The following is a 22589-nucleotide window of genomic DNA, read 5'->3' as shown; positions in this document are numbered from 1 at the left end:
TGAACCCAAATGATGCTGAACCCCCCAGCAGTGCCCCCATGTCCCACCTCGAAGGTGAAGGGGTACGCGTGCTCTCCCAGCTTCTTGATGAGCCGCTCCTGCAGGCGGGTCAGGGGCTTCCTGTCCTCGGGCACGGGGGGAAACGCCTGAGCGTTGGCCACAAACAGATCCTTGCGGAACGTCAGCCCCAGAACGTCCAGGTCCTCGCGGCCGTAGCGGAACGCACACGTCAGGGTGACAAACACTGCGGGGATACAGGGACATGGGTGCAATATGGCATGGGGATAATATGGCATGGGGACAATATGGCATGGGGATAATATGGCATGGGGATATGGGGACAATATGGCATGGGGACAATATGGCATGGGGACATAAGGACAATATGGCATGGGGACAATATGGCATGGGGATATGGGGACAATATGGCATGGGGATAATATGGCATGGGGACAATATGGCATGGGGATAATATGGCATGGGGACAATATGGCATGGGGACATAAGGACAATATGGCATGGGGACAATATGGCATGGGGATAATATGGCATGGGGACAATATGGCATGGGGACAATATGGCATGGGGACATGGGGACAATATGGCATGGGGATAATATGGCATGGGGATAATATGGCATGGGGATATGGGGACAATATGGCATGGGGATAATATGGCATGGGGACAATATGGCATGGGGATATGGGGATAATATGGCATGGGGACAATATGGCATGGGGACAATATGGCATGGGGACAATATGGCATGGGGATATGGGGACAATATGGAATGGGGACAATATGGCATGGGGATATGGGGATAATATGGCATGGGGATAATATGGCATGGGGACATGGGGACATGGGGACATGGGGACAATATGGCATGGGGACATGGGGACGATATGGGACATGGGGACAATATGGCATGGGGATATGGGGACACAGGGACATGGGGACAATATGGCATGGGGATAATATGGCATGGGGACAATATGGCATGGGGATAATATGGCATGGGGACATAAGGACAATATGGCATGGGGACATGGGGATAATATGGCATGGGGACAATATGGCATGGGGACATAAGGACAATATGGCATGGGGACATGGGGACATAGGGACATGGGGACATGGGGACAATATGGCATGGGGACAATATGGCATGGGGACATGGGGACAATATGGCATGGGGATAATATGGCATGGGGACAATATGGCATGGGGATAATATGGCATGGGGACATGGGGACAATATGGCATGGGGATAATATGGCATGGGGACATGGGGACAATATGGCATGGGGACAATATGGCATGGGGACAATATGGCATGGGGACATGGGGACAATATGGCATGGGGACAATATGGCATGGGGATATGGGGACATGGGGACATGGGGACAATATGGCATGGGGATATGGGGACAGGGTGACAAGGGACATGGGGACAGAGGGACATGGGGACAATAATATGGCATGGGGACAATATGGCATGGGGATATGGGGACAATATGGCATGGGGATAATATGGCATGGGGACAATATGGCATGGGGACAGGGTGACAAGGGGACAGGGTGACAAGGGGACAGGGTGACAAGGGACATGGGGACACAGGGACATGGGGACAATATGGCATGGGACAGGGTGACACAGTGACATGGTGACACACAGACATGGTGACAATATGGCATGGGGACAGTGTGACACAGGGACATGGTGACAGTGTGTCATGGGGATGGGGACACAGCCCTGGGCACCCCAAACCCTCATGTGAAGGGCCCAGCAGAGCCCCCGGTGCCACCCCGTGTCCCCAGCGTCAGGGACGCCGTGACGGGGCCGGTACCTTTCCTCTCCTTCAGGTACTCGGGGTCCACCAGCACCACGCCGTCTGTAGGGGAAGAGCACAGCGCGTCGGGGACATGGCAGGGGGGGGGACAATATGGGGGTGGGGACATGGCATTGGGGTTAGGGACAAGTTATAGGGTTGGGGACACGGCATTGGGGTTGGGGACACGGCATTGGGGTTGGGGACACGGCATTGGGGTTAGGGACATGGCATTGGGGTTGGGGACACGGCATTGGGGTTGGGGACACGGCATTGGGGTTGGGGACACGGCATTGGGGTTGGGGACATGGCATTGGGGTTGGGGACATGGCATTGGGGTTAGGGACACCGCATTGGGGTTAGGGACAAGTTATAGGGTTGGGGACACGGCATTGGGGTTAGGGACACAGCATAGGGTTGGGGACGTGGCACTGGGGTTTGGGACACAGAATGGGGTTGGGTATATGGCATGAAGGTTGGGGACATGGCATAGGGTTTGGGACATGGCATTGGGGTTGGGGACAAGTCATAGGGTTGGGGACATGGGACAGGTTGGGGACACAATATGGGGTTGGGGACATGGGACAGGGGTTGGGGACAGGACACTGAGTTTGGGGATGTGACATGAGGGTTGGGGACACAGCACTGGGGTTGGGTATATGGCATGAGGGTCGGGGATATGGTACAGGGTTGGGGACAGGGCATTGGGGTTAGGGACAAGTCATAGGGTTGGGGACACGATACAGGGGCTTGGGACACAATATGGGGTTGGGGACGTGGCATAAGGTTGGGGATGTGACAGTGGGGTTGGGGACACAACATGGGGTGGGCTCTGCCCCCCAAGCTGCTGCTCGTCCCCTCGTGCCCCACTCACCCACGGGGTCCACCACGTCGATGTGGTCCACAAAGTCCCTCTTGCCCAGGTACACGGTGAGCTGTGGGGACACGGGGCAGCAGGGGGTCAGTGGGACACAGCAGGGGGTCAGTGGGACACCATGTGTCACCCCCCCACCATCCATCCCATCCATCCCATAATATCCCATCCATCCCATCCATCCCATCCCATCCATCCCATCCCATCCATCCAATCCCATCCATCCCATCCCATCCATCCCATCCATCCCATCCATCCCATCCATCCCATCCATCCCATCCCATCCATCCCATCCCATCCATCCCATCCATCCCATCCATCCCATCCCATAATATCCCATCCCATCCCATCCCATCCATCCCATCCCATCCCATCCATCCCATCCCATAATATCCCATCCCATCCCATCCCATCCCATCCCTTCCCATCCCATCCATCCCATCCCATAATATCCCATCCCATCCCATCCATCCCATAATATCCCATCCATCCCATCCCATAATATCCCACCCCATAATATCCCATCCCATCCATCCCATCCATCCCATAATATCCATGTTCTCACCTTCCCGTTGGGGCTGGCTTTCTTGAACACTCTGCAATGAGAAGCAAAGGGGGACGGCAGGTTAATGGGGGGCACCAGGGAGCAGCTTCACTACAGGGATGAGTGCAGCAACGGGGCTCAGCTTTGCTATAGCGATGAGTGTGGCCGTGCAAGGAGCTGTGCAAGGTGTGCAAGGAGCTGAGCAAGGTGTGCAAGGAGATGAGCAAGGAGCTGTGCAAGGAGCTGTGCAAGGTGTGCAAGGAGATGAGCAAGGTGTGCAAGGAGATGAGCAAGGAGCTGTGCAAGGAGCTGTGCAAGGTGTGCAAGGAGATGAGCAAGGAGCTGTGCAAGGAGCTGAGCAAGGTGTGCAAGGAGCTGAGCAAGGTGTGCAAGGAGCTGAGCAAGGAGCTGTGCAAGGAGCTGTGCAAGGTGTGCAAGGAGATGAGCAAGGAGCTGTGCAAGGAGCTGTGCAAGGTGTGCAAGGAGATCAGCAAGTTGTGCAAGGAGATGAGCAAGGTGTGCAAGGAGATGAGCAAGGAGATGGTGCTCTGCAGTGGCATGAGTGTGCATGGAGCTGTGCATGGAGCTGTGCAAGGTGCCATGCAAAGGCCCCGCCATGCAAGGAGCTGTGCAAGCAGCTGTGCATAAACCCTGCTGGGCAAGGTGCTGTGCAAGGAGATGTGCAAGGAGCTGCTGCTGTGCAAGGAGCTGTGCAAGGTGTTTGTGCATGGAGCTGTGCAAGGAGCTGTGCAAGCTGTTGTGCAAGGGGCTGGTGCTGTGCAAGGTGCTGTGCAAAAGCCTGGCAGTGCAAGGAGCTGTGCAAGGAGCTGAGCAAGGAGCTGAGCAAAGGCCCTGCTGTGCAAGGAGCTGCTGCTGTGCAATGGCCTGGCTGTGCAAGGAGCTGTGCAAGGTGCCGTGCAAAGGCCCCGCCATGCAAGGAGTTGTGCAAGGAGCTGTGCATAAGCCCTGCTGGGCAAGGAGATGGTGCTGTGCAAAAGCCTGGCTGTGCAAGGAGCTGTACAAGGAGATGTGCATGGAGCTGTGCAAGGTGCTGTGCAACATGCAAAGGCCCCGCCATGCAAGGAGCTGTGCAAGCAGCTGTGCATAAACCCTGCTGGGCAAGGTGCTGGTGCTATGCAAGGAGCTGAGCAAGGAGCTGTGCAAGCTGTTATGCAACATGCAAAGGCCCTGTCGTGCAAGGTGCTGGTGTTGTGCAAGGTGCTGTGCAAAGGCCTGGCTGTGCAAGGTGCTGTACAAGGAGCTGCTGCTGTGCAAGGAGCTGTGCAAGCTGTTATGCAACATGCAAAGGCCCTGCTGCGCAAGGTGTTGTGCAAGGAGCTTTGCAAGGAGCTGTGCAAGGTGCTGTGCAAGGAACTGTGCAAGGATCTGTGCAAGGTGCTGTGCAATGATCTGGCTGTGCAAAGAGCCAAGCAAGGTGTTAGGTAACATGCAAAGGCCCTGATGTGCAAGCAGTTGTGCAAAGGCCTGGCTGTGCAAGGAGCTGTGCAAGGAGCTGTGCAAATGCCCTGCTGTGCAAGGAGTCATGCAAAGGTTTGGCTGTGCAAGGAGCTGAGCAAGCTGTTATGCAACATGCAAAGTGCTGGTGCTGTGCAAGGCGCCATGCAAAGGCCCCGCTGTGCAAGGAGCTGGTGCTGTGCAAAGCCCAGCTGTGCAAGGTGCTGTGCAAGGTGCAAAGCCCTGCTGTGCAAGGTGCTGTGCAAGGTGTTGTGCAAGGTGCTGTGTGCTGTGCACGGTGCCATGCAAGCTCCTGTGCATTGTGCAACATGCAACACAAAGGTCTGGCCCTGCAAGGAGCTGAGCAAAGTGCGAGGAGCTGAGCAAGGTCCCTGTGTCCCCATATCCCAATGTCCCAATGTCCCTATATCCCAATGTCCCTGTATCCCAATGTCCCTATATCCCAATGTCCCTATATCCCTATATCCCAATGTCCCAATGTCCCTATATCCCGATGTCCCTGTATCCCAATGTCCCTATATTCCAATGTCCCTATATCCCAATGTCCCTATATCCCAATGTCCCTATATCCCAATGTCCCAATGTCCCTATGTCCCTATATCCCAATGTCCCTATATCCCAATGTCCCTATATCCCAATGTCCCTATATCCCTATATCCCAATGTCCCTATGTCCCTATATCCCAATGTCCCTATATCCCAATGTCCCAATGTCCCTATATCCCAATGTCCCTATGTCCCTATATCCCAATGTCCCTATATCCCAATGTCCCAATGTCCCTATATCCCTATATCCCAATGTCCCAATATCCCTATATCCCAATGTCCCAATGTCCCTATATCCCTATATCCCAATGTCCCCCTATATCCCAATGTCCCAATGTCCCTATATCCCTATATCCCAATGTCCCAATATCCCTATATCCCAATGTCCCAATGTCCCTATATCCCTATATCCCAATGTCCCTATATCCCTATATCCCTATGTCCCTATATCCCAATGTCCCTATGTCCCTCTATGTCCCTATATCCCAATGTCCCTATATCCCTATATCCCAATGTCCCCATATCTCAATGTCCCTATATCCCTATATCCCAATGTCCCAATGTCCCTGTATCCCTATGTCCCTGTATCCCAATGTCCCTATATCCCAATGTCCCTATGTCCCTATATCCCAATGTCCCTATATCCCACTGTCCCTATATCCCAATGTCCCTATATCCCACTGTCCCTATATCCCACTGTCCCTATATCCCACTGTCCCTATATCCCAATGTCCCCCTATGTCCCTATATCCCTATATCCCAATGTCCCTATATCCCAATGTCCCAATGTCCCTCTATGTCCCTATGTCCCAATGTCCCTCTATGTCCCTATATCCCACTGTCCCTATATCCCAATGTCCCTATATCCCTATATCCCCATGCCCCTATGTCCCTATATCCCCCTATATTCCCATGTCCCTATATCCCAATGCCCCTATATCCCCCATACACCCATACCCCAATATCCCTACACCCCCATGTCCCTATATCCCAATGTCCCTATATCCCTATATCCCCATACCCCCATGTCCCTATATCTCCATACCCCCATATCCCTATCTACCTATATCCCCACCCCACAGTCCCATCCTATGGGTACAGAACCCCATAGCATAGATGTGAAACCCCACAGCCTGACCCTATGGGTTTAGGAACCCCATTAACCCCATATTATGGGTGTGAAACCCTATAGCCCCATCCTATGGGTTTAGGAACCCCATTAACCCCATACTAAGGGTACAGGAACCCCATTAACCCCATACTATGGATACAGGAACCCCATTAACCCCATACTATGGGTACAGGAACCCCATTAACCCCATACTATGGGTACAGGAACCCCATTAACCCCACCCTATGGGCACAGGAACCCCATTAATCCCATACTATGGGTACAGAACCCCACAACCGGACCCTATGGGTTTAGGAACCCCATTAACCTTATACTATGCATACAGGAACCCCACAGTCTCACCCTATGGGTGCAGGAACCCCATTAACCCCATACTATGGATGCAGGAACCCCATATGATGGGTGAAGAACCCCATAGCCCCACCATATGGGTGCAGGAACCCCATTAACCTCACACTATGGATGGAGGAACCCCATTAACCCCATACTAAGGGTACAGGAACCCCATTAACCCCATGCTATGGGAGCAGGAACCCCATTAAACCCACCCTATAGGTTCAGGAACCCCATTAACCCTGTACTATGGGTGCAAAAACCCCATAGTGCAGAAGCCCCAAGTGCAGCCCCACCCCATAGAGCACAATGAGAGCACATAGGGCCGCCCCACAGCCCTGACCCCACAGCAATGAGTGCTGTCCTATATAGGGCCGCCCCACAGCCCTGACCCCATAGCAATGAGAGCTGTCCTATATAGGGCTGCCCCACAGCCCTGACCCCATAGCAATGAGAGCTGTCCTATATAGGGCCACCCCACAGCCCTGACCCCATAGCAATGAGAGCTGTCCTCTATGGGGCCGCCCCACAGCCCTGACCCCATAGCAATGAGAGCTGTCCTATATAGGGCCGCCCCACAGCCCTGACCCCATAGCAATGAGAGCTGTCCTATATAGGGCCGCCCCACAGCCCTGACCCCATAGCAATGAGTGCTATCCTATATAGGGCCGCCCCACACCCCACTTCCCCTCCCACCCCATAGCAGAGGAAGCTCCTGCTGCTCCCCGCCCCCCCGCGCCCTTCCTGGTGCTGACAGCTGCAGGAAACAGCCACGGCCCCACACATTTCCCCTATAGGGCCACAAAGTGCCCGGCCCCAAAACAGCCCCAGGGTGTCCCTATAGCCCTATAACCAATGTGTCCCTATAGCCCCATAACCAATGTGTCCCTATAGCCCCATAACCAATGTGTCCCTATAGCCCTATAACCAATGTGTCCCTATAGCCCTATAACCCCAATGTGTCCCTATAGCCCTATAACCCCAATGTGTCCCTATAGCCCCATAACCAATGTGTCCCTATAGCCCTATAACCAATGTGTCCCTATAGCCCTATAACCCCAATGTGTCCCTATAGCCCTATAACCCCAATGTGTCCCTATAGCCCTATAACCAATGTGTCCCTATAGCCCTATAACCAATGTGTCCCTATAGCCCCATAACCAATGTGTCCCTATAGCCCTATAAACCCAATGTGTCCCTATAGCCCTATAACCAATGTGTCCCTATAGCCCTATAACCCCAATGTGTCCCTATAGCCCCATAACCAATGTGTCCCTATAGCCCTATAACCAATGTGTCCCTATAGCCCTATAACCAATGTGTCCCTATAGCCCTATAACCCCAATGTGTCCCTATAGCCCTATAACCAATGTGTCCCTATAGCCCCATAACCCCAATGTGTCCCTATAGCCCTATAACCAATGTGTCCCTATAGCCCCATAACCCCAATGTGTCCCTATAGCCCTATAACCCCAATGTGTCCCTATAGCCCCATAACCAATGTGTCCCTATAGCCCTATAACCCCAATGTGTCCCTATAGCCCCATAACCAATGTGTCCCTATAGCCCTATAACCCCAATGTGTCCCTATAGCCCCATAACCCCAATGTGTCCCTACAGCCCTATAACCAATGTGTCCCTATAGCCCCATAACCCCAATGTGTCCCTATAGCCCTATAACCAATGTGTCCCTATAGCCCTATAACCAATGTGTCCCTATAGCCCTATAACCCCAATGTGTCCCTATAGCCCCATAACCCCAATGTGTCCCTATAGCCCTATAACCAATGTGTCCCTATAGCCCCATAACCAATGTGTCCCTATAGCCCTATAACCCCAATGTGTCCCTATAGCCCCATAACCCCAATGTGTCCCTATAGCCCCATAACCAATGTGTCCCTATAGCCCTATAACCAATGTGTCCCTATAGCCCTATAACCCCAATGTGTCCCTATAGCCCCATAACCCCAATGTGTCCCTATAGCCCTATAACCAATGTGTCCCTATAGCCCTATAACCCCAATGTGTCCCTATAGCCCTATAACCAATGTGTCCCTATAGCCCCATAACCCCAATGTGTCCCTATAGCCCTATAACCAATGTGTCCCTATAGCCCTATAACCCCAATGTGTCCCTATAGCCCCATAACCCCAATGTGTCCCTATAGCCCCATAACCCCAATGTGTCCCTATAGCCCTATAACCAATGTGTCCCTATAGCCCCATAACCAATGTGTCCCTATAGCCCTATAACCAATGTGTCCCTATAGCCCTATAACCCCAATGTGTCCCTATAGCCCTATAACCCCAATGTGTCCCTATAGCCCTATAACCCCAATGTGTCCCTATAGCCCTATAACCCCAATGTGTCCCTATAGCCCTATAACCAATGTGTCCCTATAGCCCTATAACCAATGTGTCCCTATAGCCCTATAACCAATGTGTCCCTATAGCCCTATAACCCCAATGTGTCCCTATAGCCCTATAACCCCAATGTGTCCCTATAGCCCTATAACCAATGTGTCCCTATAGCCCTATAACCAATGTGTCCCTATAGCCCTATAACCCCAATGTGTCCCTATAGCCCCATAACCCCAATGTGTCCCTATAGCCCCATAACCCCAATGTGTCCCTATAGCCCTATAACCCCAATGTGTCCCTATAGCCCCATAACCCCAATGTGTCCCTATAGCCCCATAACCCCAATGTGTCCCTATAGCCCCATAACCCCAATGTGTCCCTATAGCCCTATAACCCCAATGTGTCCCTATAGCCCTATAACCAATGTGTCCCTATAGCCCTATAACCCCAATGTGTCCCTATAGCCCCATAACCAATGTGTCCCTATAGCCCTATAACCAATGTGTCCCTATAGCCCTATAACCCCAATGTGTCCCTATAGCCCTATAACCCCAATGTGTCCCTATAGCCCTATAACCCCAATGTGTCCCTATAGCCCTATAACCAATGTGTCCCTATAGCCCCATAACCCCAATGTGTCCCTACAGCCCTATAACCAATGTGTCCCTATAGCCCTATAACCCCAATGTGTCCCTATAGCCCCATAACGCCAATGTGTCCCTATAGCCCTATAACCCCAATGTGTCCCTATAGTCCCATAACCAATGTGTCCCTATAGCCCCATAACCCCAATGTGTCCCTATAGCCCCATAACCCCAATGTGTCCCTATAGCCCCATAATCAATGTGTCCCTATAGCCCCATAACCCCAATGTGTCCCTATAGCCCTATAACCCCAATGTGTCCCTATAGCCCCATAATCAATGTGTCCCTATAGCCCCATAACCCCAATGTGTCCCTATAGCCCTATAACCCCAATGTGTCCCTATAGCCCTATAACCAATGTGTCCCTATAGCCCTATAACCCCAATGTGTCCCTATAGCCCTATAACCCCAATGTGTCCCTATAGCCCTATAACCAATGTGTCCCTATAGCCCCATAACCCCAATGTGTCCCTATAGCCCTATAACCCCAATGTGTCCCTATAGCCCCATAACCAATGTGTCCCTATAGCCCTATAACCAATGTGTCCCTATAGCCCTATAACCCCAATGTGTCCCTATAGCCCTATAACCAATGTGTCCCTATAGCCCTATAACCCCAATGTGTCCCTATAGCCCTATAACCCCAATGTGTCCCTATAGCCCTATAACCAATGTGTCCCTATAGCCCCATAACCCCAATGTGTCCCTATAGCCCTATAACCAATGTGTCCCTATAGCCCTATAACCCCAATGTGTCCCTATAGCCCTATAACCAATGTGTCCCTATAGCCCTATAACCAATGTGTCCCTATAGCCCTATAACCAATGTGTCCCTATAGCCCCATAACCCCAATGTGTCCCTATAGCCCTATAACCAATGTGTCCCTATAGCCCTATAACCAATGTGTCCCTATAGCCCCATAACCCCAATGTGTCCCTATAGCCCTATAACCAATGTGTCCCTATAGCCCTATAACCCCAATGTGTCCCTATAGCCCTATAACCAATGTGTCCCTATAGCCCTATAACCCCAATGTGTCCCTATAGCCCTATAACCCCAATGTGTCCCTACAGCCCTATAACCAATGTGTCCCTATAGCCCTATAACCCCAATGTGTCCCTATAGCCCTATAACCCCAATGTGTCCCTATAGCCCTATAACCAATGTGTCCCTATAGCCCTATAACCAATGTGTCCCTATAGCACCATAACCCCAATGTGTCCCTACAGCCCTATAACCAATGTGTCCCTATAGCCCCATAACCAATGTGTCCCTATAGCCCTATAACCAATGTGTCCCTATAGCCCTATAACCAATGTGTCCCTATAGCCCCATAACCCCAATGTGTCCCTATAGCCCCATAACCCCAATGTGTCCCTATAGCCCCATAACCCCAATGTGTCCCTATAGCCCTATAACCCCAATGTGTCCCTATAGCCCCATAACCCCAATGTGTCCCTATAGCCCTATAACCCCAATGTGTCCCTATAGCCCCATAACCCCAATGTGTCCCTATAGCCCTATAACCAATGTGTCCCTATAGCCCCATAACCCCAATGTGTCCCTATAGCCCTATAACCCCAATGTGTCCCTATAGCCCTATAACCAATGTGTCCCTATAGCCCCATAACCCCAATGTGTCCCTATAGCCCCATAACCCCAATGTGTCCCTATAGCCCTATAACCCCAATGTGTCCCTATAGCCCTATAACCAATGTGTCCCTATAGCCCTATAACCCCAATGTGTCCCTATAGCCCTATAACCCCAATGTGTCCCTATAGCCCTATAACCAATGTGTCCCTATAGCCCTATAACCCCAATGTGTCCCTATAGCCCCATCCCCCAATGTGAAAGACCCCAATAAGGACATGGAGACCCCAATAGGGACATGGAGACCCCAATAGGGACATGGAGACCCCAATAGGGACATGGGGAACCCAATAGGGGCATGGGGAACCCAATAGGGGCATGGGGAACCCAATAGGGACATGGGGAACCCAATAGGGACATGGGGAACCCAATAGGGACATGAAGACCCCAATAGGGACATGGGGAACCCAATAGGGACATGGGGAACCCAATAGGGACATGAAGACCCCAATAGGGACATGGGGAACCCAATAGGGACATGGGGAACCCAACAGGGACATGAAGACCCCAATAGGGACATGGGGAACCCAATAGGGACATGGGGAACCCAGTCTGTATATGGGGACCTAATGGGGCCATGGCAACCCCTTATAGGGTCAACAAGGACCTAATGGGGCCATGGCAACCCCTAATAGGGTCAACAGGGACCTAATGGGGCCATGGCAACCCCTAATAGGGTCAATAGGGACCTAATGGGGACATGGCAACAACCTTATAGGGTCAATAGGGACCTAATGGGGCCATGGCAACCCCTTATAGGGTCAATAGGGACCTAATGGGGACATGGCAACAACCTTATAGGGTCAATAGGGACCTAATGGGGACATGGCAACAACCTTATAGGGTCAATAGGGACCTAATGGGGACATGGCAACAACCTTATAGGGTCAATAGGGACCTAATGGGGACATGGCAACCCCTTATAGGGTCAATAGGGACCTAATGGGGACATGGCAACCCCTAATAGGGTCAACAGGGACCTAATAGGGCCATGGCAACATATCATAGGGACACAGGGACACCCCATAGGAACACAAGGACCCTCCCATAGGGACACAGACACCCCATAGGGACTCAAGGACCCCTAAAAGCAACACAGGGATCCCAAAGGGGTCATGGCAACACCCCATAGGAACATATGGGCCCCCACAGGACCACAGGGACCCTAATAGGGCCATGGCAACACCCCACAGGGACACAGGGACACCCCATAGGAACACATAGACCCCCCATAGGGACACATAGAGCCCCATAGGGACACACAGAGCCCTAAGAGCAACACAGGGATCCCAATGGGGCCATGGCAACACCCCATAGGGACACATAGAGCCCCCATAGGAACACAGTGACACCCCATAGGAACACACAGACCCCCATAGGGACACATAGAGCCCCATAGGAACACATAGAGCCCCCACAGGGACACATAGAGCCCCCACAGGGACACATTGATCCCCCATAGGGACACAGGGACCCTAATAAGGCCATGGCAACACCCCATAGGGACACAGTGACCCCCCATCGGAACACATAGACCCCCATAGGAACACACTGACCCCCATAGAGACACATAGAGCCCCCACAGGGACACATTGACCCCCATATTAACTCATAGAACCCCCATAGGGACACATAGACCCCCATAGGGACACAGGGATCCCAATGAGGCCATGGCAACACCCCATAGGAACACATAGAGCCCCCATAGGAACACAGGGACCCCCCATAGAGGCACAGGGACCCCAATGGCGACATGGCAACACCCCATAGGAACACATTGACCCCCATAGGAACACAGGGACCCCCATAGGAACACATAGAGCCCCATAGGAACACATAGAGACCCCATAGGAACACACTGACCCCCCATAGGAACATATAGAGCCCCCATAGGAACACACTGACACCCCATAGGGACACAGGGACCCCTGATAGGAACACATTGACCCCCCAGAGGGACACATAGAGCCCCCATAGGAACACAGGGATCCTAATAGGGCCATGGCAACACCCCATAGGGACACAGGACCCCTAAGAGCAACACAGGGATCCCAATGGGGCCATGGCAACACCTCATAGGGACACAGTGACACCCCATAGGAACACATAGAGCCCCCATAGGAACACATAGACCCCCATATTAACAGATAGACCCCCCATAGGAACACAGGGATCCTAATAGGGCCATGGCAACACCCCATAGGGACACAGGGACCCCAATGGCGACATGGCAACACCCCATAGGAACACATAGAGCCCCCATAGGAACACAGTGACACCCCATAGGAACACAGTGACACCCCATAGGAACACAGGGACCCCAACTGCGACATGGCAACACCCCATAGTAACACATAGAGCCTCATAGGTTCATAAAGAGCCCCCATAGGAACACACAGACCCCATAGGGACACATAGACCCCCATAGGGACACATAGACCCCCATAGGGACACAGTGATCCTAATAGGGCCATGGCAACACCCCATAGGGACACAGGGACCCCAATGGCGACATGGCAACACCCCATAGGGACACATAGAGCCCTATAGTAACACAGTGACACCCCATAGGGACATATTGACCCCCCATAGGAACACATAGAGCCCCATAGGAACACAGGGACACCCCATAGGGACACATAGTGGCCCCATAGGGACACATAGAGCCCCACAGGGACACACTGACCCCCATAGGAACACAGTGATCCCCCATAGGGATACAGGGATCCTAATAGGGCCATGGCAACACCCCATAGGGTCCCAGTGACACACCACAGGAACACATAGACCCCCCATAGGGACACATAGAGCCCCCATAGGAATACAGGGACCCCTAAGAGCAACACAGTGATCCCAATGGGGCCATGGCAACACCCCATAGGGACACATAGAGGCCCCATAGGAACACATAGACCCCCATATTAACTCATAGACCCCTCATAGGGACACATAGACACCCCATAGGGACACAGGGACCCCCCATAGGGACACAGGGACCCCCCATAGGGTCATGGCAACACCCCATAGGGACACATAGAGCCCCATAGGTACACACAGAGCCCCCATAGGAACACATAGAGCCCCCATAGGAACACATAGAGCCCCCCATAGGGACACATAGAGCCCCATAGGAACACACTGACCCCCATAGGAACACAAGGACCCCCACAGGGCCATGGCAACACCCCATAGGGACACAGGGACCCCAATGGCGACATGGCAACACCCCATAGGGACACATAGAGCCCCCATAGGAACACATAGAGCCCCCATAGTGACATACAGACCCCCATAGGGACACATAGACCCCCATAGGGACACACAGACCCCCATAGGGACACACAGAGCCCCCATAGGAACACATAGATCCCCATATTAACACATAGACCCCCCATAGGAACACTGATCCCAATGGGGCCATGGCAACACCCCATAGAGGCACAGGGACCCCAATAGCGACATGGCAACACCCCATAGGAACACATAGAGCCCCCATAGGGACACAGGGATCCTAATAGGGCCATGGCAACACGCCATAGGGACACAGGGACACCCCATAGGGGCACAGGGACCCCAATGGCGACATGGCTACACCACATAGGACCACACTGACCCCCCATAGGAACACATAGAGCCCCATAGGGACACAAGGAGCCCACATAGGGACACAGGGATCCTAATAGGGCCATGGTAACACTCCATAAGGATACAGGGACCCCCCATAGGAACACACTGACTCCCATAGGAACACATAGAGCCCCATAGGACCCCATAGACCCCCATAGGAACACATAGAGCCCCATATTAACACACAGACCCCCATAGGAACACACAGACCCCCCATAGGAACACAGTGATCCCAATGGGGCCATGGCAACACCTCATAGGAACACATAGAGCCCCCATAGGAACACATAGAGCCCCCATAGGGACACATAGAGCCCCCATAGGGACACATAGAGCCCCCATAGGGACAAAGTGACACCCCATAGGGACACAATGACCCCCATAGGAACACACAGACCCCCATAATGACAAATAGACCCCCATAGATATACATGGACCCCCCATACGAACACATAGACACCCCATAGGAACACAGTGATCCCATTGGCGACATGGCAACACCCCATAGGAACACATAGAGCCCCATAGGAACACAGGGACCCCCCATAGGAACACAGTGACACCCCATAGGAACACATAGACCCCCATAGGGATACAAGGACCCCCCATATTAACACACAGACCCCCATAGGGACACAGGGACCCCAATGGCGACATGGCAACACCCCATAGGGTCACTAGGCCCCCCCATAGGAACACATAGAGCCCCATATTAACACATAGAGCCCCATAGGAACACATAGACCCCCCATAGAGCCACAGGGACCCCAATGGCGACATGGCAACACCCCATAGGAACACAGTGACCCCCCATAGGAACACATAGACCCCGATAGGAACACATAGAGCCCCATAGGAACACACAGCCCCCCATAGGACCACACCGACCCCCCATAGGAACACAGGGATCTTAATAGGGCCATGGCAACACCCCATAGGGACACAGGGACCCCCCATAGGGACACAGGGACCCCAATGGCGACATGGCAACACCCCATAGTAACACATAGAGCCCCCATAGGAACACATAGAGCCCCCATAGGAACACATAGAGCCCCCATAGGAACACAGTGACACCCCATAGGGATACAAGGACCCCAATAGCGACATGGCAACACCTCATAGGAACACATAGAGCCCCCATAGGAACACACGGACCCCCCATAGGAACACATAGACCCCCACAGGGCCATGGCAACACCCCATAGGGACACAGGGACCCCCCATAGGAACACACAGAGCCCCATAGTGACACATACAGCCCCCATAGGGACACATAGACCCCCATATTAACACATAGAGCCCCAATAGGAACACAGGGATCCTAATAGGGCCATGGCAACACCCCATAGGGACACAGGGACCCCAATGGCGACATGGCAACACCCCATAGGAACACATTGACCCCCCATAGGAACACAGTGACCCCCCATAGGAACACAGTGACCCCCCATAGGAACACATAGAGCCCCATAGGACCCCATAGACCCCCATATTAACACACAGCCCCCCATAGGAACACACAGACCCCCCATAGGAGCACATAGACCCCGATAGGAACACATAGAGCCCCCATAGGAACACACAGCCCCCCATAGGACCACAGGGATCCTAATAGGGCCATGGCAACACCCCATAGGGTCACAGGGACCCCCCATAGGGGCACACGGACCCCAATGGCGACATGGCAACACCCCATAGGGACACATTGACCCCCCATAGGAACACACAGAGCCCCATAGGGATACAAGGACCCCCCATAGGAACACAGTGACACCCCATAGGACCACAGGGATCCTAATAGGGCCATGGCAACACCCCATAGGGACACAGTGACACCCCATAGGGACACATAGACCCCCATAGGGACACATAGAGCCCCCACAGGAACAAATAGACCCCCCATAGAACACATAGACCCCCATAGGTCCATGGCAACACACCATAGGAACACACAGACCCCCATAGGTCCCCATAGACCCCCATATTAACACATAGAGCCCCATAGGAACACATAGAGCCCCCATAGGGACACAGGGACCCCAATGGCGACATGGCAACACCCCATAGGGACACAGTGACACCCGACAGGAACACATAGAGCCCCCATAGGAACACACTGACCCCCCATAGGAACACATAGACCCCCCATAGGAACACACTGACCCCCAAAGGAGCACAGGGATCCTAATAGGGCCATGGCAACACCCCATAGGGACACATAGAGCCCCCATAGGAACACAGTGACACCCCATAGGGACACAGTGACACCCCATAGGAACACATAGAGCCCCATAGGAACACAGAGACCCCCATAGGGATACAAGGACCCCCCATAGGAACACAGTGACACCCCATAGGAGCACAGGGATCCCAATAGGGCCATGGCAACACCCCATAGGAACACATAGAGCCCCCATAGGAACACACAGACCCCCATAGGAACACACAGACCCCCATAGGAACACTGATCCCAATTGGGCCATGGCAACACCCCATAGGGACACTAGGCCCCCCCATAGGAACACATAGAGCCCCATATTAACACATAGAGCCCCCATAGGAACACATAGAGCCCCCATAGGAACACATAGACCCCAATGGCGACATGGCAACACCCCATAGGAACACAGTGACCCCCCATAGGAACACAGTGACACCCCATAGGAACACAGTGACACCCCATAGGACCCCATAGACCCCCATATTAACACACAGCCCCCCATAGGAACACACAGACCCCCCATAGGAGCACATAGACCCCGATAGGAACACATAGAGCCCCCATAGGAACACAGTGACACCCCATAGGACCACACCGACCCCCCATAGGAACACAGGGATCTTAATAGGGCCATGGCAACACCCCATAGGGACACAGGGACCCCCCATAGGGACACATAGACCCCCCATAGGGACACAGGGACCCCAATGGCGACATGGCAACACCCCATAGGAACACATAGAGACCCCATAGGAACACATAGACCCCCATAGGAACACATAGAGCCCCATAGGAACACACTGACCCCCATAGGAACACAGGGACACCCCATAGGGACACAGGGACCCCAACAGCGACATGGCAACACCCCATAGGAACACATAGAGCCCTCATAGGAACACATAGAGCCCTCATAGGAACACATAGAGCCCCCATAGGAACACATAGAGCCCCATAGTGACACATAGAGCCCCCATAGGGACACATAGACCTCCATATTAACACATAGAGCCCCAATAGGAACACAGGGATCCTAATAGGGCCATGGCAACACCCCATAGGGACACAGGGACCCCAATGGCGACATGGCAACACCCCATAGGAACACACTGACCCCCCATAGGAACACAGTGACACCCCATAGGAACACAGTGACACCCCATAGGAACACAGTGACGCCCCATAGCAACACACAGACCCCCATAGGGATACAAGGATCCCCCATAGGAACACAGTGACACCCCATAGGACCACAGGGATCCTAATAGGGCCATGGCAACACCCCATAGGGACACATAGAGCCCCCATAGGGACACAGTGACCCCAATGGCGAGATGGCAACACCCCATAGGGACTCAGTGACCCCCCTTAGGAACACAGTGACACCCCATAGGAACACATCGACCCCCATAGGAACACACAGACCCCCATAGGGACACAGGGACCCCAATGGCGACATGGCAACACCCCATAGGGACACTAGGCCCCCCCATAGGAACACATAGAGCCCCATATTAACACATAGACCCCCCATAGGAACACACAGACCCCCCATAGGAGCACATAGACCCCGATAGGAACACATAGAGCCCCCATAGGAACACATAGAGCCCCCATAGGAACACATAGAGCCCCATAGGAACACATAGTGCCCCCATAGGACCACAGTGACACCCCATAGGAACACATAGAGCCCCCATAGGAACACAGGGATCCTAACAGGGCCATGGCAACACCCCATAGGGACACAGGGACCCCAATGGCGACATGGCAACACCCCATAGGGACACACTGACCCCCCATAGGAACACATAGAGCCCCATAGGAACACAGTGACACCCCATAGGACCACAGGGATCCTAATAGGGCCATGGCAACACCCCATAGGAACACAGGGACCCCCCATAGGGACACAGGGACCCCAATGGCAACATGGCAACACCCCATAGGGACACATAGAGCCCCATAGGGACACAGGGACCCCCATAGGAACACAAAGACCCCCATAGGACCACATGGACCCCCCATAGGAACACAGGGATCCTAACAGGGCCATGGCAACACCCCATAGGGACACAGGGACCCCCCATAGGGACACATAGACCCCCATAGGAACACAGTGACACCCCATAGAGCCACAGGGACCCCAATGGCGACATGGCAACACCCCATAGGGACACAGCGACACCCCATAGGAACACATAGAGCCCCATAGGTCCCCACAGACCCCCATATTAACACACAGCCCCCCATAGGAACACACAGACCCCCCATAGGAGCACATAGACCCCGATAGGAACACATAGAGCCCCCATAGGAACACAGGGATCCTAACAGGGCCATGGCAACACCCCATAGGGACACAGGGACCCCCCATAGGAACACACTGACCCCCATAGGAACACATAGAGCCCCATAGGAACACAGTGACACCCCATAGAGCCACAGGGACCCCAATGGCGACATGGCAACACCCCATAGGAACACATAGAGACCCCATAGGAACACATAGACCCCCATAGGAACACATAGAGCCCCCATAGGAACACAGTGACACCCCATAGGGATACAAGGACCCCAATAGCGACATGGCAACACCCCATAGGAACACATAGAGCCCCCATAGGAACACATAGACCCCCATAGGAACACATAGACCCCCATAGGAACACATAGACCCCCATAGGAACACACGGACCCCCCATAGAACACACAGACCCCCCATAGGTCCATGGCAACACACCATAGGAACACACAGACCCCCATAGGTCCCCATAGACCCCCATATTAACATATAGACCCCCCATAGAGCCACAGGGACCCCAATGGCGACATGGCAACACTCCATAGGACCACACTGACCCCCCATAGGAACACAGTGACACCCCATAGGAACACATAGACCCCCATATTAACACACAGCCCCCCATAGGAACACACAGACCCCCCATAGGAACACACAGACCCCCCATAGGAACACATAGAGCCCCCATAGGAACACACAGACCCCGATAGGAACACATAGAGCCCCCATAGGAACACACAGCCCCCCATAGGACCACACCGACCCCCCATAGGAACACAGGGATCTTAATAGGGCCATGGCAACACCCCATAGGGACACAGGGACCCCCCATAGGAACACACTGACCCCCATAGGAACACAGTGACACCCCATAGAGCCACAGGGACCCCAATGGCGACATGGCAACACCCCATAGGGACACAGTGACACCCGATAGGAACACATAGAGCCCCATAGGAACACATGGACCCCCCATAGGAACACATAGAGCCCCATAGGAACACATTGGCACCCATAGGGATACATAGACCCCCCCATAGGAACACACAGACCCCCCATAGAAACACATAGACCCCTATATTAACACACAGCCCCCCATAGGACCACATAGAGCCCCCATAGGAACACAGGGATCCTAATAGGGCCATGGCAACACCCCATAGGGACACAGGGACCCCCCATAGGGACACACTGACCCCCCATAGGGACACAGGGACCCCAATGGGGCCATGGCAACACCCCATAGGGACACAGGGACCCCAATAGCGACATGGCAACACCCCATAGTAACACATAGAGACCCCATAGGAACACATAGAGCCCCATAGGAACACACAGACCCCCATAGGAACACACGGACCCCCCATAGGAACACATAGACCCCCACAGGGCCATGGCAACACCCCATAGGGACACAGGGACACCCCATAAGACCACATAGACCCCCATAGGAACACACAGACCCCCATAGGACCACAGGGACCCCAATGGCGACATGGCAACACCCCATAGGAACACATAGAGACCCCATAGGAACACAGTGACACCCCATAGGAACACAGTGACACCCCATAGGAACACAGTGACACCCCATAGGAGCACAGGGATCCTAATAGGGCCATGGCAACACCCCATAGGAACACAGTGACACCCAATAGGGACACAGTGACACCCCATAGGGACACAGTGACACCCCATAGGGACACAGAGACCCCCATAGGGATACAAGGACCCCCCATAGGAACACAGTGACACCCCATAGGAGCACATAGACCCTGATAGGAACACATAGACCCCGATAGGAACACATAGAGCCCCCATAGGAACACATAGAGCCCCCCATAGGAACACATAGAGCCCCCCATAGGAACACAGGGATCTTAATAGGGCCATGGCAACACCCCATAGGGACACAGGGACCCCCCATAGGGACACATAGACCCCCCATAGGGACACAGGGACCCCAATGGCGACATGGCAACACCCCATAGTAACACATAGAGACCCCATAGGAACACATAGACCCCCATAGGAACACATAGAGCCCCCATAGGAACACAGTGACACCCCATAGGGATACAAGGACCCCAATAGCGACATGGCAACACCCCATAGGAACACACAGACCCCCATAGGTCCCCATAGACCCCCATATTAACACATAGACCCCCATAGGGACACATAGAGCCCCCATAGGGACACAGGGAACCCAATGGCGACATGGCAACACCCCATAGGGACACACAGACCCCCCATAGGAACATAGTGACACCCCATAGGAACACATAGACCCCCATAGGACCCCATAGACCCCCATAGGACCATATACCCCCCCATATCCCCCCCCATCCCCCGTCCCCATCACTCACCGTGTCCCTTTATCCCCCATGCTCCCTCGGCTCCTCTCGTCGCTGTGTTGAATCCAGGCCGGCTCCGCAGCCCCCCCCCAAACCCACCCCCCCTATAAAACCCCCTATAACCGCCCCCAACCCCCTATAGCACACCCTATAATCGCTGTAACCTCGCTATAAACCCCCCTCCGGCTCCTCTATGGCCGATATAGGTTGTTTTTAGGGCTGGTTTTAGGGCTGGTTTTAGGGGCGGCCCGAGCAGCGCCCGGCGCTGTGTGAGGAGATGGGGGAGGGGCGGGGCGGCACGGAACGGCAGACATGGCGCCCCCCAGCGGAGCGGGAACGGGGAGGCGCACAGTGCGCATGCGCGGGGGTGAGCGGTGCGCATGCGTGTTGTGTGTTGTGTGTTGTGTGTTGTGTTGTGTGTTGTGTGTGTGTTGTGTGTGCACAGTGTGTGCATGCAGCTCCATTGCGTGTAATGTGTGTGTGCATGCAGCTGCATTGCATGCAATGTGTGTGCATGGAGCGAGTGTGTGCATGCAGCTCCATTGCATGTGTTTGTGCACAGTGTGTGCATGCAAATCCATTGCATGTGTGTGTGTTGTATGTATGTGCATGCAGCTCCATTGCGTGTGTGTGCACAGTGTATATGTGCATGTATGAGTGCATGCAGCTCCATTGCATGTATAT

At 53.5% G+C, this 22589-nt stretch overlaps 1 protein-coding gene across 1 annotated transcript in view; it reads right to left on the bottom strand.

Annotated features, from left to right (window-relative positions):
* Window positions 1–22176, bottom strand: part of ARRB1 (arrestin beta 1) — a 40524-nt gene extending 18348 nt beyond the window's left edge. The window contains exons 1-5 of the mRNA XM_085536584.1: window positions 21918–22176; window positions 3272–3302; window positions 2707–2767; window positions 1851–1895; window positions 48–244 (exon numbers count right to left, since the gene is read on the bottom strand). Of these exons, the coding sequence (XP_085392710.1) occupies window positions 48–244; window positions 1851–1895; window positions 2707–2767; window positions 3272–3302; window positions 21918–21937 (354 nt within the window). The 5' untranslated portion in view covers window positions 21938–22176. The remainder of the gene's footprint in view (window positions 1–47; window positions 245–1850; window positions 1896–2706; window positions 2768–3271; window positions 3303–21917) is intronic.
* Between the last annotated feature and the right edge of the window lie 413 nt (window positions 22177–22589).

Source organism: Coturnix japonica, chromosome 1 (assembly GCF_054131305.1).
Source record: "Coturnix japonica strain WE chromosome 1, WE-NBRP24, whole genome shotgun sequence".
Lineage (NCBI taxonomy): Eukaryota > Metazoa > Chordata > Aves > Galliformes > Phasianidae > Coturnix > Coturnix japonica.
The sequence above is the reverse complement of the archived record's forward strand: the minus strand, read 5'-3'. Positions and strand labels throughout refer to the sequence as shown.